This window comes from Phalacrocorax carbo, chromosome 1 (genome assembly GCF_963921805.1).
Source record: "Phalacrocorax carbo chromosome 1, bPhaCar2.1, whole genome shotgun sequence".
NCBI lineage: Eukaryota > Metazoa > Chordata > Aves > Suliformes > Phalacrocoracidae > Phalacrocorax > Phalacrocorax carbo.
Window position 1 is genome coordinate 74,423,098 of NC_087513.1, and position 12,832 is coordinate 74,435,929.

The 12,832-nt window shown below is 41.9% G+C and overlaps 1 protein-coding gene across 1 annotated transcript in view; it reads left to right on the forward strand.

Moving 5' to 3' along the window:
- Nucleotides 1–12,622, forward strand: part of ST8SIA1 (ST8 alpha-N-acetyl-neuraminide alpha-2,8-sialyltransferase 1) — a 129,783-nt gene extending 117,161 nt beyond the window's left edge. The window contains exon 5 of the mRNA XM_064459991.1: nucleotides 10,013–12,622. Within this exon, the coding sequence (XP_064316061.1) occupies nucleotides 10,013–10,499 (487 nt within the window). The 3' untranslated portion in view covers nucleotides 10,500–12,622. The remainder of the gene's footprint in view (nucleotides 1–10,012) is intronic.
- Nucleotides 12,623–12,832: the final 210 nt, after the last annotated feature.

Here is a 12,832-nt window from a genome sequence, read left to right on the forward strand (position 1 = left end):
GCTGAACGACATAGAGCTTGGTTCAGAAAACTGGCCAAGGCAGATGCCATATTTTATGAGAGGCAAGTAGTCACCTCAGACACTGAAGCTGTGGTAGGCCCAAATTCAGTTCCCTTTTCTGTGTGAGGGGACTGAAACCTCTATCCCTCATTAAGTAGGAGGCAGTCCTAAACATTAGCAAAGGGTCATGCTAGGCTGGTGCTGTCAGCATCCTCTGCTGATATTGATCCAGTTTGTGTGACTGAACAGGGAGGACCTGAAGGCTGGGTGATCCACCACCAGTTTAGATGGTCACCCTCTTGTCTTTCTTTCTGATTTAATGAGTATTGTGTGTCCAGTAAAATTAGCTTTAACAAGAGGGATTGAAAGACCCTTCTTCACTCATTGCTGATATCTGAGATTGCATTGCGCAGGTGAATATTCTGCCTATGTTGTCTTCTGGAGTCAAGCTCCATCCAGTTTTGACAATTCATTGTTACTGACTGTTCCCCAAGACAGGGAGCAAAAGAGAGAAAGGTTTTCTTGCCTGGTATTTCCAAATGTGAGAAGGTGGCACTGCATCCGAGTCATGGTGTATTATATAAAACAAGATGCATAGCACCTCTAGATGTGGGATACGGGAAGAACACCAACTACAGTTACAAAGCTGCTCCTATATAATATGGTATCAATGTCACTGACCTTGGCTGGTATTTGGAAAATCAGACAAATAGGGAATTAAATATTTTGCTCCACTTTCCTCAGCCAGTGCATAGGGGTCTGTCAAGTACTCAGTGATGTGCCCTCCCTTTCAAAAGTATGACTTTGTCCTAGAAAATAGCATTTATTTCCTGCTACCTTAAAAGAAGTTTGTTTTTTGCTTCCTTTACACTGTATCTCCTTTGAATGAGTTTAATGAGGAGAAAAAAGGAAGGAACTCTAGCACTTTCACAGGTGTCAAAACAGTTGAAGAGATTAGCAAAAGCTCCGGCATGTTTCAGGTATCCGTACTTTGATTTTTTTTTTCGTCGAGGGTGTTCTAGCAATAGCAATTTCAGTTGAATGCAGGCTGTACTAACAGTTGAGGAGAAACCTTGGCAGTTTAATCATGTCGAAAAGAAGTTCAAATGGCATTCTCAGCATTAAACACGATACATCTTGGAAAATATATCTGTATGATCTACTCAAAATATTGGACTCTCCTAAGGGTACCATACTGGAAGCACAGTGCTAGGACCATCTATCAAGCCTTAAGAAAAGGTTAAAGGAAGTTGACATCGCTAAAGGGCAAAGAAAAGGGAGATTAATGGAAACAGATAAGCATCCTACCGAAAGCTGAAGTTGTTTCCAAAGGAAACAGAATTAATTATAAACTCTGGCTGATTAAATATTTTATCTATGTGGCAGGCAGAAATTTTTTCCAGAAAGAACTAACTAGAGGAATGAAAACCTAATGCTACGTCCTCCTTCCAGCAACAGCACAAGCCAAAAAAGAGCAAAAAATACCCACCCCCCACCTACCATGTGTGTATGGTCAATTGATAACCAGGTATAAAAGAAGAGCTCAGTCGCAAGGAGGCTGTATGAATTATTTGCATCTGTGTTCACTGTGGAAGAAATTGAGGACATTCCCTGTGCCCATGGGGAGACTAAGCAGGCTGAAACTGAGGTAATTATTAGAGAATTTGTGGTATAGATACAGAATAGATGTGAATCTATTGGCAGGAGTGGACTCATTCATGAGTGCTGAAGAACAGTAGTGAGTACTTCCTCACTTAAAACTGCTTTGGTACTTGAAGACTGGAAGGTGTTAAAAATGGGATCAGTGTTTAAAAATAGCTCAAATTAAAAATAGTTCAAGTAGATCTGTAAGCCTGACATCTCTACCAGCTGAATTGGTAGAGATTGTATTATGAGATAGTATTAGTGAAGACCTGGATAAATGTATGTCCTCTTGTGAAGAGTCAGAACTGCTGAGTCCAGAGGAAAAGTTACCTTGTAAAACTTTTGGAGTTCTTTGAGTAGATGCATGTGGATAAGGGTCATCTATATCGAGCAGATAAAGTCTGTTTGAATTTTTAAAAGGCTTTTGACAAAGGGTTCAAGGCAATCATGATGTAAGAGGGAAGGTATTGGTAAAATAATTGATTAGAAAGATGCGGAGAATAAGAGATTAGGCAAAATATTTGGAAGTAGGGTTCACTGTGGTTACTGCATTGACAAACTACACCAGCATCAGGAAATCTGAGCTGAAAACACTTGGATGTGCAGTTTAAAATATACTGGTCATGTTCTTACTTTTCCCTAAATGTCCACATATGAGTTGCAGAGTGAAGGGTGGGCTCTTTCAAAGATCTAGCGTGCAGCAAATCGACACATCTCAAGCATTGTTGGAAGCCTTGAGAAGCATCTATTAATCCCTCTAGGCATAATGGAACAGCACCAATTCTCAGAATTGCTGAGAAGTATTGCTATAAATTGATATTAGATGAAAGTGAAGTCTTTTTCTTCAGAAGGGACATTTTGAAAGCTCACTGAAGGTAGTGAGTTTGAAGTCTATAGCTGCAGTCCTTGGGCTGGCTTGAATTCTCCTGGCTCATTTCCAGGGATTTTACTAATGGCATGAGCTCTTGTGCCAAGGACTGGAAGGGACTTCCTTGTCTGTTGAGCTGCTGTTTGTTTCTCTCTTTTTTTATCTTTTTAGCCTCATGTTTGGCTTCTGCTAATCGAACTGCTCCAGAGCAATTTATCGCCTCTTCTGCTTATACTCAGGTGGCCACTAGTTCATTGCTCCGTTGCAATGCTCATTGCCCTAGGGATGCAAAACAAGTGAGGTTGCCCAGAGGGAGCAGCTAATAGAGGAAATACAGAGATCATCTTCTGCATATTTTAGAGTTGTGTGAATTGATTTTACCCCATTTAAAATATTGTAGATTCACCCCATATTACTGTGGGCTCTGAACAACTGTTTTTATTATCGAGCTTTTAGTTGACTCTGTTGCTTAACATGGATCTGCACTCCAGCTGCAGGCCACGTGGCATGATCTCAGAGATCACTAGTGATACACGTACTATAGTTTTAAAAAGGTGCTCATATACTTAAAGAAGAGTCTATCCTAGTTACAGTTGTTGCCATAATGCCTGTCAAAGCATCTACTGTTTTAAATAACTTCTCTTCAGTCAACACTTTTTGTAGCACAGAGCATCTTTAAAAAGAAACGACATTGAATTCAAACATTGTCTTCTCTCCCTATCCGCTTGTCTTCGGAAAGAGCTCTAAGAGGTTGAAGAGAGGATAGAGTTGAATTTCATCTTCACTGACATTGCAAATTATTAATATGCAAAGGATGTCATGATGTTAAAGAGAAATTTCAAAAGACTTAGCAAAAGTGTTCTCAGCTATGAATAGGCCTTTCACGGCTGTAATCATTCGGTATGTTTTATATTTGGGTTACTAAGCATATAAGGCCAGCACGAACAGACAGGAAAGCATAATGTTATTAGCTTAGTTTGCTGCAGTGCTATTGCAGGTGGTGATCTAGAGAGGCCTGTGTCTGGACACTAGTTGGGTAAAAGACCTAGACATGCAGGAGATACTGTACTGTTCTGTTCCTCTTTGGTTGCTGTCCCAAGGACACAGCAGACTGTCTTAGGGAACCCACATTAATCAAAAGTAAATCTCCTGAAGACTGTATCTGGGCTTTGTCGCTGTTCTTTTTCCCATTAAAACCTGAGAAAATGTGTGATCTGGTTACATTTCTTCTCACGCGCTCACTCTGGCACGCAGTCCAGTGAAATTAAATGCTAAAGATACCAGGCTTAGTTCTGTAACTTTTTTTCCTAGCTGATTTCACTGGTTCTCTATTTTCTCATCCTCCAGACTTTCAGCTGTAAGAGCTGTGAAGTATTCAGGAGATGTAGAAATACCAGGAAGCAATTTCATTTTGACAATACAAGTAGTTTACAGCAACGCTGTTCTGGCTATCCTTTTATATTATTTCCACTTGTGTGTGACTTTAGCAGCCACAGACTTCAAAGAGTCAGACTAAGATGAACAGCTCATCTTCTGAAAGTTAAGATCCAAGCTTCAGATAACAGAAAGGATTGATGTTTAGCTCTGCTGGTTTTGGAAAGTGTAGCTATTAAAAGCACGTTCTAATTTGAGTTGGCAGAATAAGGATCACACGCAGTCCCAAAATACCAGTGAACACTGATTTTAATGTTTCATTGCTTTGGTGTGTAGGATAGCTCTGTGTTCCACTGAAAAACAGAGTCAGCTTTCCCTTGGCTCTATATATAGTATTCCCAGGGTGACAGCATAAGAGCAGTAATGGGTGGAGGTTTAAAAAAAACCCCAATTAATACTGAATTCAGTCAGAAGGGGAGCCTGCCTCTTCATGGGGATTAGAGCCTGCCTCTGCAATGTCTAACTGGACTTTCTGAGTACATCAGATTATTCTGAAGGTCATGTGCCAAGGACAGCATGTCATTAAGAAACAGGCTGGTGGAGAAAGATGTAGTCTGTAGCCACTGTGGAAAGAGTGTGTTTCCTTGCTTTTGGTCTTTGGAGCCGATGGTGGGAGTGACCAGAATCCCTGACCTGGAAAAAGGTATTGAAAAATGTATATAAAAAGGTGAATCGTGCTAATTTTTTTGTCTTTAATGTTTGGGACCAGAGATGAGAGGAAAGCACAGGTTCTTCCAGCTTGGAAGCCTCTGTCCGTAAGAAAGAGGAGGCAGCGTGGGGTCTCAGCAGGCTGCAGGCTGTGGCTAAGGTACGTGCTGAAGTGAGTTTCGGAGACAGTCATATCCTGAGAGGAGCAAGCATCTCTGCTGAGAGTCTGATTGGAAGGTTTTCTGTCTTTGGGTCCATAAAGGTCAGTCAGGTGGGAAGAGGAGAGCAAAGGGAAAGGAAAAGATGGCAATAGCATCACCCCATCTGTGCCACAAGCTCCTGACTGGGTGACTGTGGTGCCTGTGGAGGGGCCCAGAGTGAGAACAGGGGAGAATCCCTTGGGCTGAAGCTGTTTGACATGAGATTAGACAAAGCACTGGGAACTACCACAGGAATAAAAGCCTCCTGCGTTGATGGAGGATATTTGGCATCTGTAATATTAGTGGTGTAGTGATCAGCCCTTATGATCGCTTAAGTTACTCCATACCTTTTCTAATCACTCTGAAGTGCATTGCAGGCCTGATTAATTTATTTTTTTTTTTTGCCTAGGGCTCCAAGCATATTTCCAGTGAGATCAGAGTTGGTTTTGCCATTGACTTAACAGATTATAATTGAATCTTAAGTCAGGTAACTCGTCTTTAGGCTAAGTAAACAATGGCTTGTGTAGTTGGGGAAGTTGGGATAAAACAAGAAAGTGGGTCAATTTACAGTACTTTAAGTGCTCTTTTCTGGCTCCCTGTGTGGACAAGTAGAATAGTCTAACTTGCACCTAATACCTGCCAAAAGTGCCTTTGTGGATAATGAGTGGATGGAAACTAGTATGCTGTTAATTCAAGCTCAGTCTGTGTTTTAGTAAGATTGGCTATACAAGCCCCGAAGGGGCAGGTAGTTGAGAAGTGCCTGATATGAATGGGAGCATAGGGCATTAAGGAGGGCATCACTATTTGAAAGCATAAAAGCACTCTGAGAAATGAGTGTAGTAAACCTCTGTCACTGCAGTGGAGGTTCAAATGTGTAGTTGCAAGCTGACTTACTGTGACCTCAGCTGTAAGCATATTCCAACAGCTGCAGCAAATTGCTAAATCATTCTTGGCTAATGCTGACATCAAGTTATCTAAATAATTTCTGTAAGGTTATCCTTTGCCATAGGGACAAATACATAAGTTGTTATACGCCTTCTGCTCTATTCTCTTGAGTCTACTTGTCTTAGTTTTAAAATAATACACTATTTCTTTGGTATCCTAGCTGTTTGCTCTCATCCTCGATCTTATTCCCTGCCCCTCCCCCCCACCAGTAAGTCAACCTGTGATTAATCCAGAATGCTGAACTTGTGACTTTGCAGATGCCAACACAGTAAGTGACTGGGTTATCATCATAGGCAGGAGATAGGGGCTCTCTGGGGAGATCAAAAGGAAACCAAAATGCAAGAAAATGCTGCCATTATTATCTGCAAGTAGGTTAGCTCAATGTCACTGCAGCAAATTCTTAGTGGTTAGTGGAAGTCATTCCTTAGCATCAGAGAGCAGTCCTGTCCCTGAATATCTGCTTAAGAACATCAATAAGAACATTTAAAAACAGATTAACAACAAAACCCAAAACACTTAATGCTCTTAAGTCTTTGATTGTACTGTCATGGCAATGTACTGTGGCAGTTTTCTCTTGGATGCGTCGTTCTCCCTGGAAAAGTAGAGCATAGCATTTGAGGGAACTTTACAGCTGGTATCAAGGAAATTATTTCTCTGATATCTGTGGAGCTGTGCCTACACATGCATGTTGAGATGTGCTTTTTAGGTTGATCTATCATATGGACCTGACAGCAAAAATGTGTTGCTGATGATTTTGTTTGCTCGCTGTCCGTCAATGAGTGCAGTGGAAGTAAAGTGCCTGGGCTGAACATGCTGTGATCTGCTTTCAGCTGCATTCACAGCCATCGGCACCTCTCCTTGGGCTGCCATCAAGCTTCTGGGATGCATTACTGCAGATTACTGAGGAACTCTCATAGTCTTCAGGTGCTGCTCAGGGCTCGGGAGATTCCGGCTCCAGTTTTATCTAAATGCTGGCAACCCACCATGCAGTTGTGTGAGCTTGACTGCAGAAGGTCAGAGGGTGACCCTGAAAGCCATTCATCTGTTTCTTGCTCAGAGCTGAGCTGGGGAGATAATGTCACCCAAGGTGCACTCTTGCATGAGGGGCTGGATCATTTGATGGGTTTCTTTTGAAGCTCTGTGAATGGGGAGGAGCTGCACAGCTTCTGGGCTGTGCCACTGCAAGTATCGAGTATTCAAAGCATGCCAGGTAGAGGCAAGCTCTGACTAGGAACCACAGGCTCCTCATTCAAAGAAGGTCAAGCAAGGATCAGCATGAGGAAAGGTGTTTCTGCCCATCTAGATGCAAGGACTGCAACCAGGCTGGTGGCGTCCATGCCAAGACAAGCAGGGAGGAATCATGTTGTCGTGCTCACACGTGCGCTACGGAGCTGGTCAGCTGCAGAGGAATAGCCACCTCACTGTCTGCTGGGACAGAAGTGGTGTGGTACCCCCAAAGCCACCACTGGAACGAGGCTGTCTGCAGTTCTCCTTTTCTGGATTGGGAGCTAAAAGAAAATACACTTGAGCTTCCATTACCATTTCTAGGAACTTGCTGGTGCACAGCGTTTGTCCCCAGATTTCTCAGCCTCTAACCAGTCTGTGAAATGTCAGAAAGCTGGACAGGGCCCCTATTTTCACAAATGGGGAACAGAAAATTTCATTTGCTTCTAATATCTCCCCTTATGAGGAGCGCAAGATGGGCAGCAGCTTTTTGGCTGTGTTAGGCCATCAGACCAGCCATAATCAGCATGTTTTATGCTTCTACATGGGCTCCTGGCCACCTGTATAATGTCCATCTGTTGAACTGGGCATGTTGCCTACTGACACTGCAATACAGATCGTTTGAATGAGGCACGGGTTTCCAGGAGGTGATGATGTTCCTGAAGGACAGTTTCCAGTAGTATGACGGTATACTGTCCCTTCTGTGTGAAGTCCCTCTCATGCACCACTCTCATGGCAGTGCTGTTCTCTTCTCATTACTTTTGGGGAGATTCATCTAGAAGTGTAAACGTGTTGTGGCAATGATAGCAAATGCATATTCAGGGACAATCCCTGGCCCTCTGTGACTGTATCTGAGCAATTTTAATGCATTCGTCTTAGAGCTGCACAGTGCTTTTGTGTATGGTAAATTTGCTGAAAAATGCAGTTTTAGAGTAACCACATCTATTTGCCATTTGAAGTGAAAGTTGTTAACTAGCGGTGAGTGGGAAAGGACATGGTTACACCACCTTCCAGGAGTGACAGAAGGCCTGTTTCTGCCTTCCCCTCAGCAAAGGTGTAGGGACCCCATCACATCAAGCTGTAGGCTCAAGTTCCCCTTACTGCAAAAGGAAAGCATTAAGCTAGGTTTTTTTTTTTTTACCCTCACTGACTGTGTCCTGATGGAAAGAGAACAATTTTGATAGGATGGACCCAACTCCTGTATCTGGTAATCTGACAGGCTGTCTTGCTGCTCCTTAGGAGGAGAAGATGGTAAAGCCTGTTTTGGGGAACACTTGGTTATGGAGTGCGAACACTTAGTAATGGAATGAGAGGGCCCATATGAGAAGATACAGCCAGGCAATGGATTTCTGCCAGGGCACCTTGGTCTTGGCTGGCCTTCTATATTCAGCTGTGTCTTGGCTATTTCTACAGAAAAGAATGCCAAATGCAATAATTTATGTAATTATTTTTATTGTTTTGTTTTGTATGTTCAGGTTGAATTGATTTCTTCCTTGGAAGACAATGGCTTTGTCTACACTAGCAAATAGCACCATGCAGTAGGAGCAGATCTGCAGAACAAAACAGTAATGAAGACCCAGGCAGATTTCAGGGAGTTTGCTTCAAAACAGCTTTATTCTAATCCCACTTGGAGGAAATTTTGAAAGAAACTTGTAGCGAATCAGGAGACCAAATATTGCTTGTTGAAAACGTCAACAAAGCCTTTCAACTTTGTTTTCTGCCAAAGCAAAGCTTCAAAAAACCTGACAGATGTTCATGACACATTTCAGTGTTCTTAAAGCTGTATTTTCTGTTGGCAATTGTTTCAGATGAAATTTTTTATCTAGTGCTTCTTGAGGTCATCTGGCATCTTACATAAACCTGTGTGTCTTGCTGTGTGTGCGATTCCTGCCGTTGTTTCAAAGAGATCTATACACAAAGTTGACGTCTTCATAACCCTATAAAAAATTACACCTGCCTTTTCCTGCACCAGAGAAAGGAAAAAAACCCAGTGCTGCTGTCTCAAGTTTTTTTTCTGACTCCTCTGCTGCATGACTATGAATTCAGTCATGACACATTTACCTTAGCTGCAGGAAACTCAGAGAGTGGAGGCAGCAACAAGGGCAAGATGAGCACTTGGGAGCTGAGAAAAAAAATTAAGGATCACATGCAGGAGAGCGACCCAGCTGAAATGAAAGGAGTACATGTGAGGCTTGTGCAGAAGTGACTTTTAATGTAGTAAACTTTGCCTGCATGCTGAAGTCTATTGATACTGTCATGTGGTAAAGGCAGGGAGGACTTACTGGTGCTCTAGACTCTAGAAAGCAAGCAGATTATTGAGAATAAATCATAGTGACTTTCTCATGCAAAGGTACCCTCCGATGCAGTCAACACCCCAGGACAGCAAGCGTTCCTATTAGTTAGCAGGTTTGTGGTTTAGGTATTAGATTTTATCCATGATTCTGGCTGACCTCCGTATCAGTTACATCCAATAGTAGATATTTGGGGTACTTTAATATTACTGAGATGTGATTTGTTTAGTGTCAGATGTCAGGACGGGTCAAACATCAGTCCAGGTTTTCGTGTGTATGAATGGCCTCGGATTTCCTGCCAGATGTCTCATTCCTCTTGGCATAACCGGAAGCATATGGTCAGGAAAGGTTATAGTCTCGATAGGATACTGGGTTTGGACTAGTATGTAAGTCTAACATCAGGGATAAAATAGACATCAGCAAATAGCTATTGGCAATTTAACAAATTGTAACCTGATGTAGTTTTTATATCAAGTGATGAGAAGACTATCAAATTAGAGAAATAATCTGTACATACACATTGCCCTCCTCATAGCTGCCAATATGTCTCTCCTTTAACTTGCGTGCTACAAACGCCAGCTGCTTTTAAACCTACTCGGTGTGTAAATCATGCCATCTTAAACACCAACTCTGAATATTGTTTGGAGCCTATTGCTAAATTTTTGTGCCACTTATCTTAAAGAATTCACTGCTTTGGGTTTTGAAATAACTGGGAAAAGCTATGTGTGACCCACTTGTTTTTCTCTGTTGTTTTACAGGTTCCAGAATCTGCTCTGGTCTCGAAAAGCATTTGTGGACAGTGTGAAGGTGTATAACCACAGTTACATCTACATGCCAGCCTTCTCGATGAAGACAGGGACAGGACCCTCCTTACGTGTCTATTACACCCTGGAGGACTTTGGTGCCAAGCAGGCGGTCCTTTTCGCCAACCCCAATTTCCTGCGTGACATTGGCAAGTTCTGGAAGAGCAAAGGTATCCATGCCAAACGGCTTTCCACAGGACTTTTCCTAGTCAGTGCCGCCCTTGGTCTGTGTGAGGAAGTAACAATTTATGGATTCTGGCCATTCTCAGTGGACCTGCACGGGAAGTTTATTAGCCATCATTACTATGACAATGTCTTGCCCGATTCTGGATTCCATGCCATGCCGGAGGAGTTTCTACAGCTCTGGTTTCTTCATAAAAGTGGTGTACTGAGAATGCAGCTAGAACCATGTGAGGACCCTTTAATCCCGTCTTCTGCCTGAGGATCGTGGGAGTCGGTTTGGAAGATCCAATCGTTTTTAATTTCCACGCTCTCCAACAGAGAGTTATGTTTTCTGTTGATTCTTTTTAAAGGGAAAATAATTGTGGATCTGCATGGACCATAAAAATGCTACTTGAAGGCCAAATGGAATACGTCGTTAATGTATAGTGCTTTATGGAACTGGGGTGGGGGAAAGCGAATCTCTCCATCGAGTCCATTCAGCAGCAGTGTGAAAATAATGTCAGAAGCAGCACAACTGAACTTTCTGGGGGACGTTTTTAAATGATGTAAAAAGGGCATTAAGGCTCGGAGAGACAAAGGGCCACCCATAAGCTTTTGCTGACAGTGCCAAATATGACTGTCTATTCAAAAATCCATTTCATTCCAGATTGGCACCTCGTACAACTTTCCTTTTTCTTTTTCTTTTTTTCCTGGGTATGGGTGTGGGTGTGTGTAGAACATGTGTGTGTTGTTGACTTTCCTTGTTTCTTTCTTTTTTTTTTTTCTTTTACTATTTTTTCCCCCCAATAGAAGGAAAAGGGAAGGCTTAAAAGCTTTGGGAGCCAAGTACCATCAATTCCTCCAAAGACTCTTGGGAAAGTGAAGGGTGCTAAGAATCTGATTAGAAGAATGTTCTAGGAATGCCCTGCTACTGAGTATGGGTGGACCTACTTGCTGTAGGTTTTATCAGGATAGTTTAGGTCATTGCACTTATAGCTGTGCTAATGCTATACTGCGGGCAAGAGCTGGCTAAGAGAAATTGGTGTGAAAATAAAACTTGTGTTACAAAACCAGTAGCGAAGTACAGCCTGGTTTCAGCTGACCTGCTGCAAGATTTCCGCAGGGACTTTTGTAGCAGGGATGGTTCCTGACCTGTTTTGCTGTCCAGCCTCGGGGATTAATTCTGTATTCGTTTGGACTCCAGATGTTCATTGACTGTCAAGGGGATTTGAGGTGTTCAGTGGAATGTAGAATGAGGTTCTTCATTTGCTTTTAGCAGAAAAACTGCAGAAATGAATGTGTCATTTAAAATGAGTTGAAGCTTCAAAAATCCTTTCTCTTTGTGTGACTAGCTCTTCTGCTTGGATTGTAATGTTAGCCTTAAAGACTTGTACTTTTCTTGCAAGATTGTCTCTGGTTAAAGATAGTCTGAAAAATAAAACAGCCTTTGGGAGCACTTTAAAACTGCATAGCCAGCAAGAAAAAAGTAAAAAAAGAAAGCGTCAGGCCCTTGTGTAAGGCAGCCTCTCTCCACGCAGTGGGTGAATTATGTCAGCGTGCACATTGCACGTACACTGCTCCGGCCAGCGCAGCGCCTGAAGGGCTGTTTTATTTTGGGTTATTATTTGGGCAGCAGATGGTCCTATCTCCATGTAAATGAGAAATCTTTTTGTTTGTTTGCTTTCATTTAGCACTGTAGGAAAAGAAGAAAACACCAGCTCAGTCCACAGTGCAATTTCAGCTGCAAGATGTTATCACCATTAACTTTAAAATCCAGACCAGCGTTCTCTTTCTTATCCTTCCATTATTAGTAACTGAAATTCTAATCAAAGTATTCAAACAACAAAACTGTCATTAGCTTTCCAACAACAATTTCCTGTGCTACCTGTTTTAGCTCCAAAGTGCTAGTATTCTGGGGGATGTGTCCTATCACATGTTGACAATGTCTCTCTTTGCAGACTGCCAGCTGCAAGTTATATAGATATAATTAAAAAAAAGGGCAAAATCCATAGCTCTTCTTTAAATATGAATATTTCAACTATCTATGTAGGACACTGGAAAAAAATTAATGTTTTACTTTCTAAACCTATGTTTCTTAATAAAATCTTCTTTCTAAATATGGATATTCCAAGTATAAAGTAGGCACTGTTCCACAGGATTACAGGGCTGTGCTAAACTGTAACGTGGAGATTTAGATTAAATAGTGTTCTAGAGATTGTTCTGATAAAATCCGAATGTGCTTCTCTAACCCATTTTATCTTTGTCCATATTTTTGTTAAAAGTACAGTCAACACACTGATGGAACACCACTTGGATAATTCATTCCCTTTCATTATGTTCATTTTATCTATGATGTGGGTACTCGGTGAGGGAGGATTTGAAAGTAAAATATTTTCTTCACTGCTTGTTACGGCAGAATTTTATTGAGCTGCCTTCCTTGGAGAAGAAGAGGTGCCTGTATGGTTTTTATTGTATGCATTGAGATTTGCCCTTTTTAGCGCTTTAAAGATGACATTATCTGTGAGAAAAACAGTTGAAATGTGGTGTGCTAAAATGGCTCTTCAGCAGGATGCCAGCATTTCCTTGGGGGTGAGAGAAAACGAAGAGTGTAGA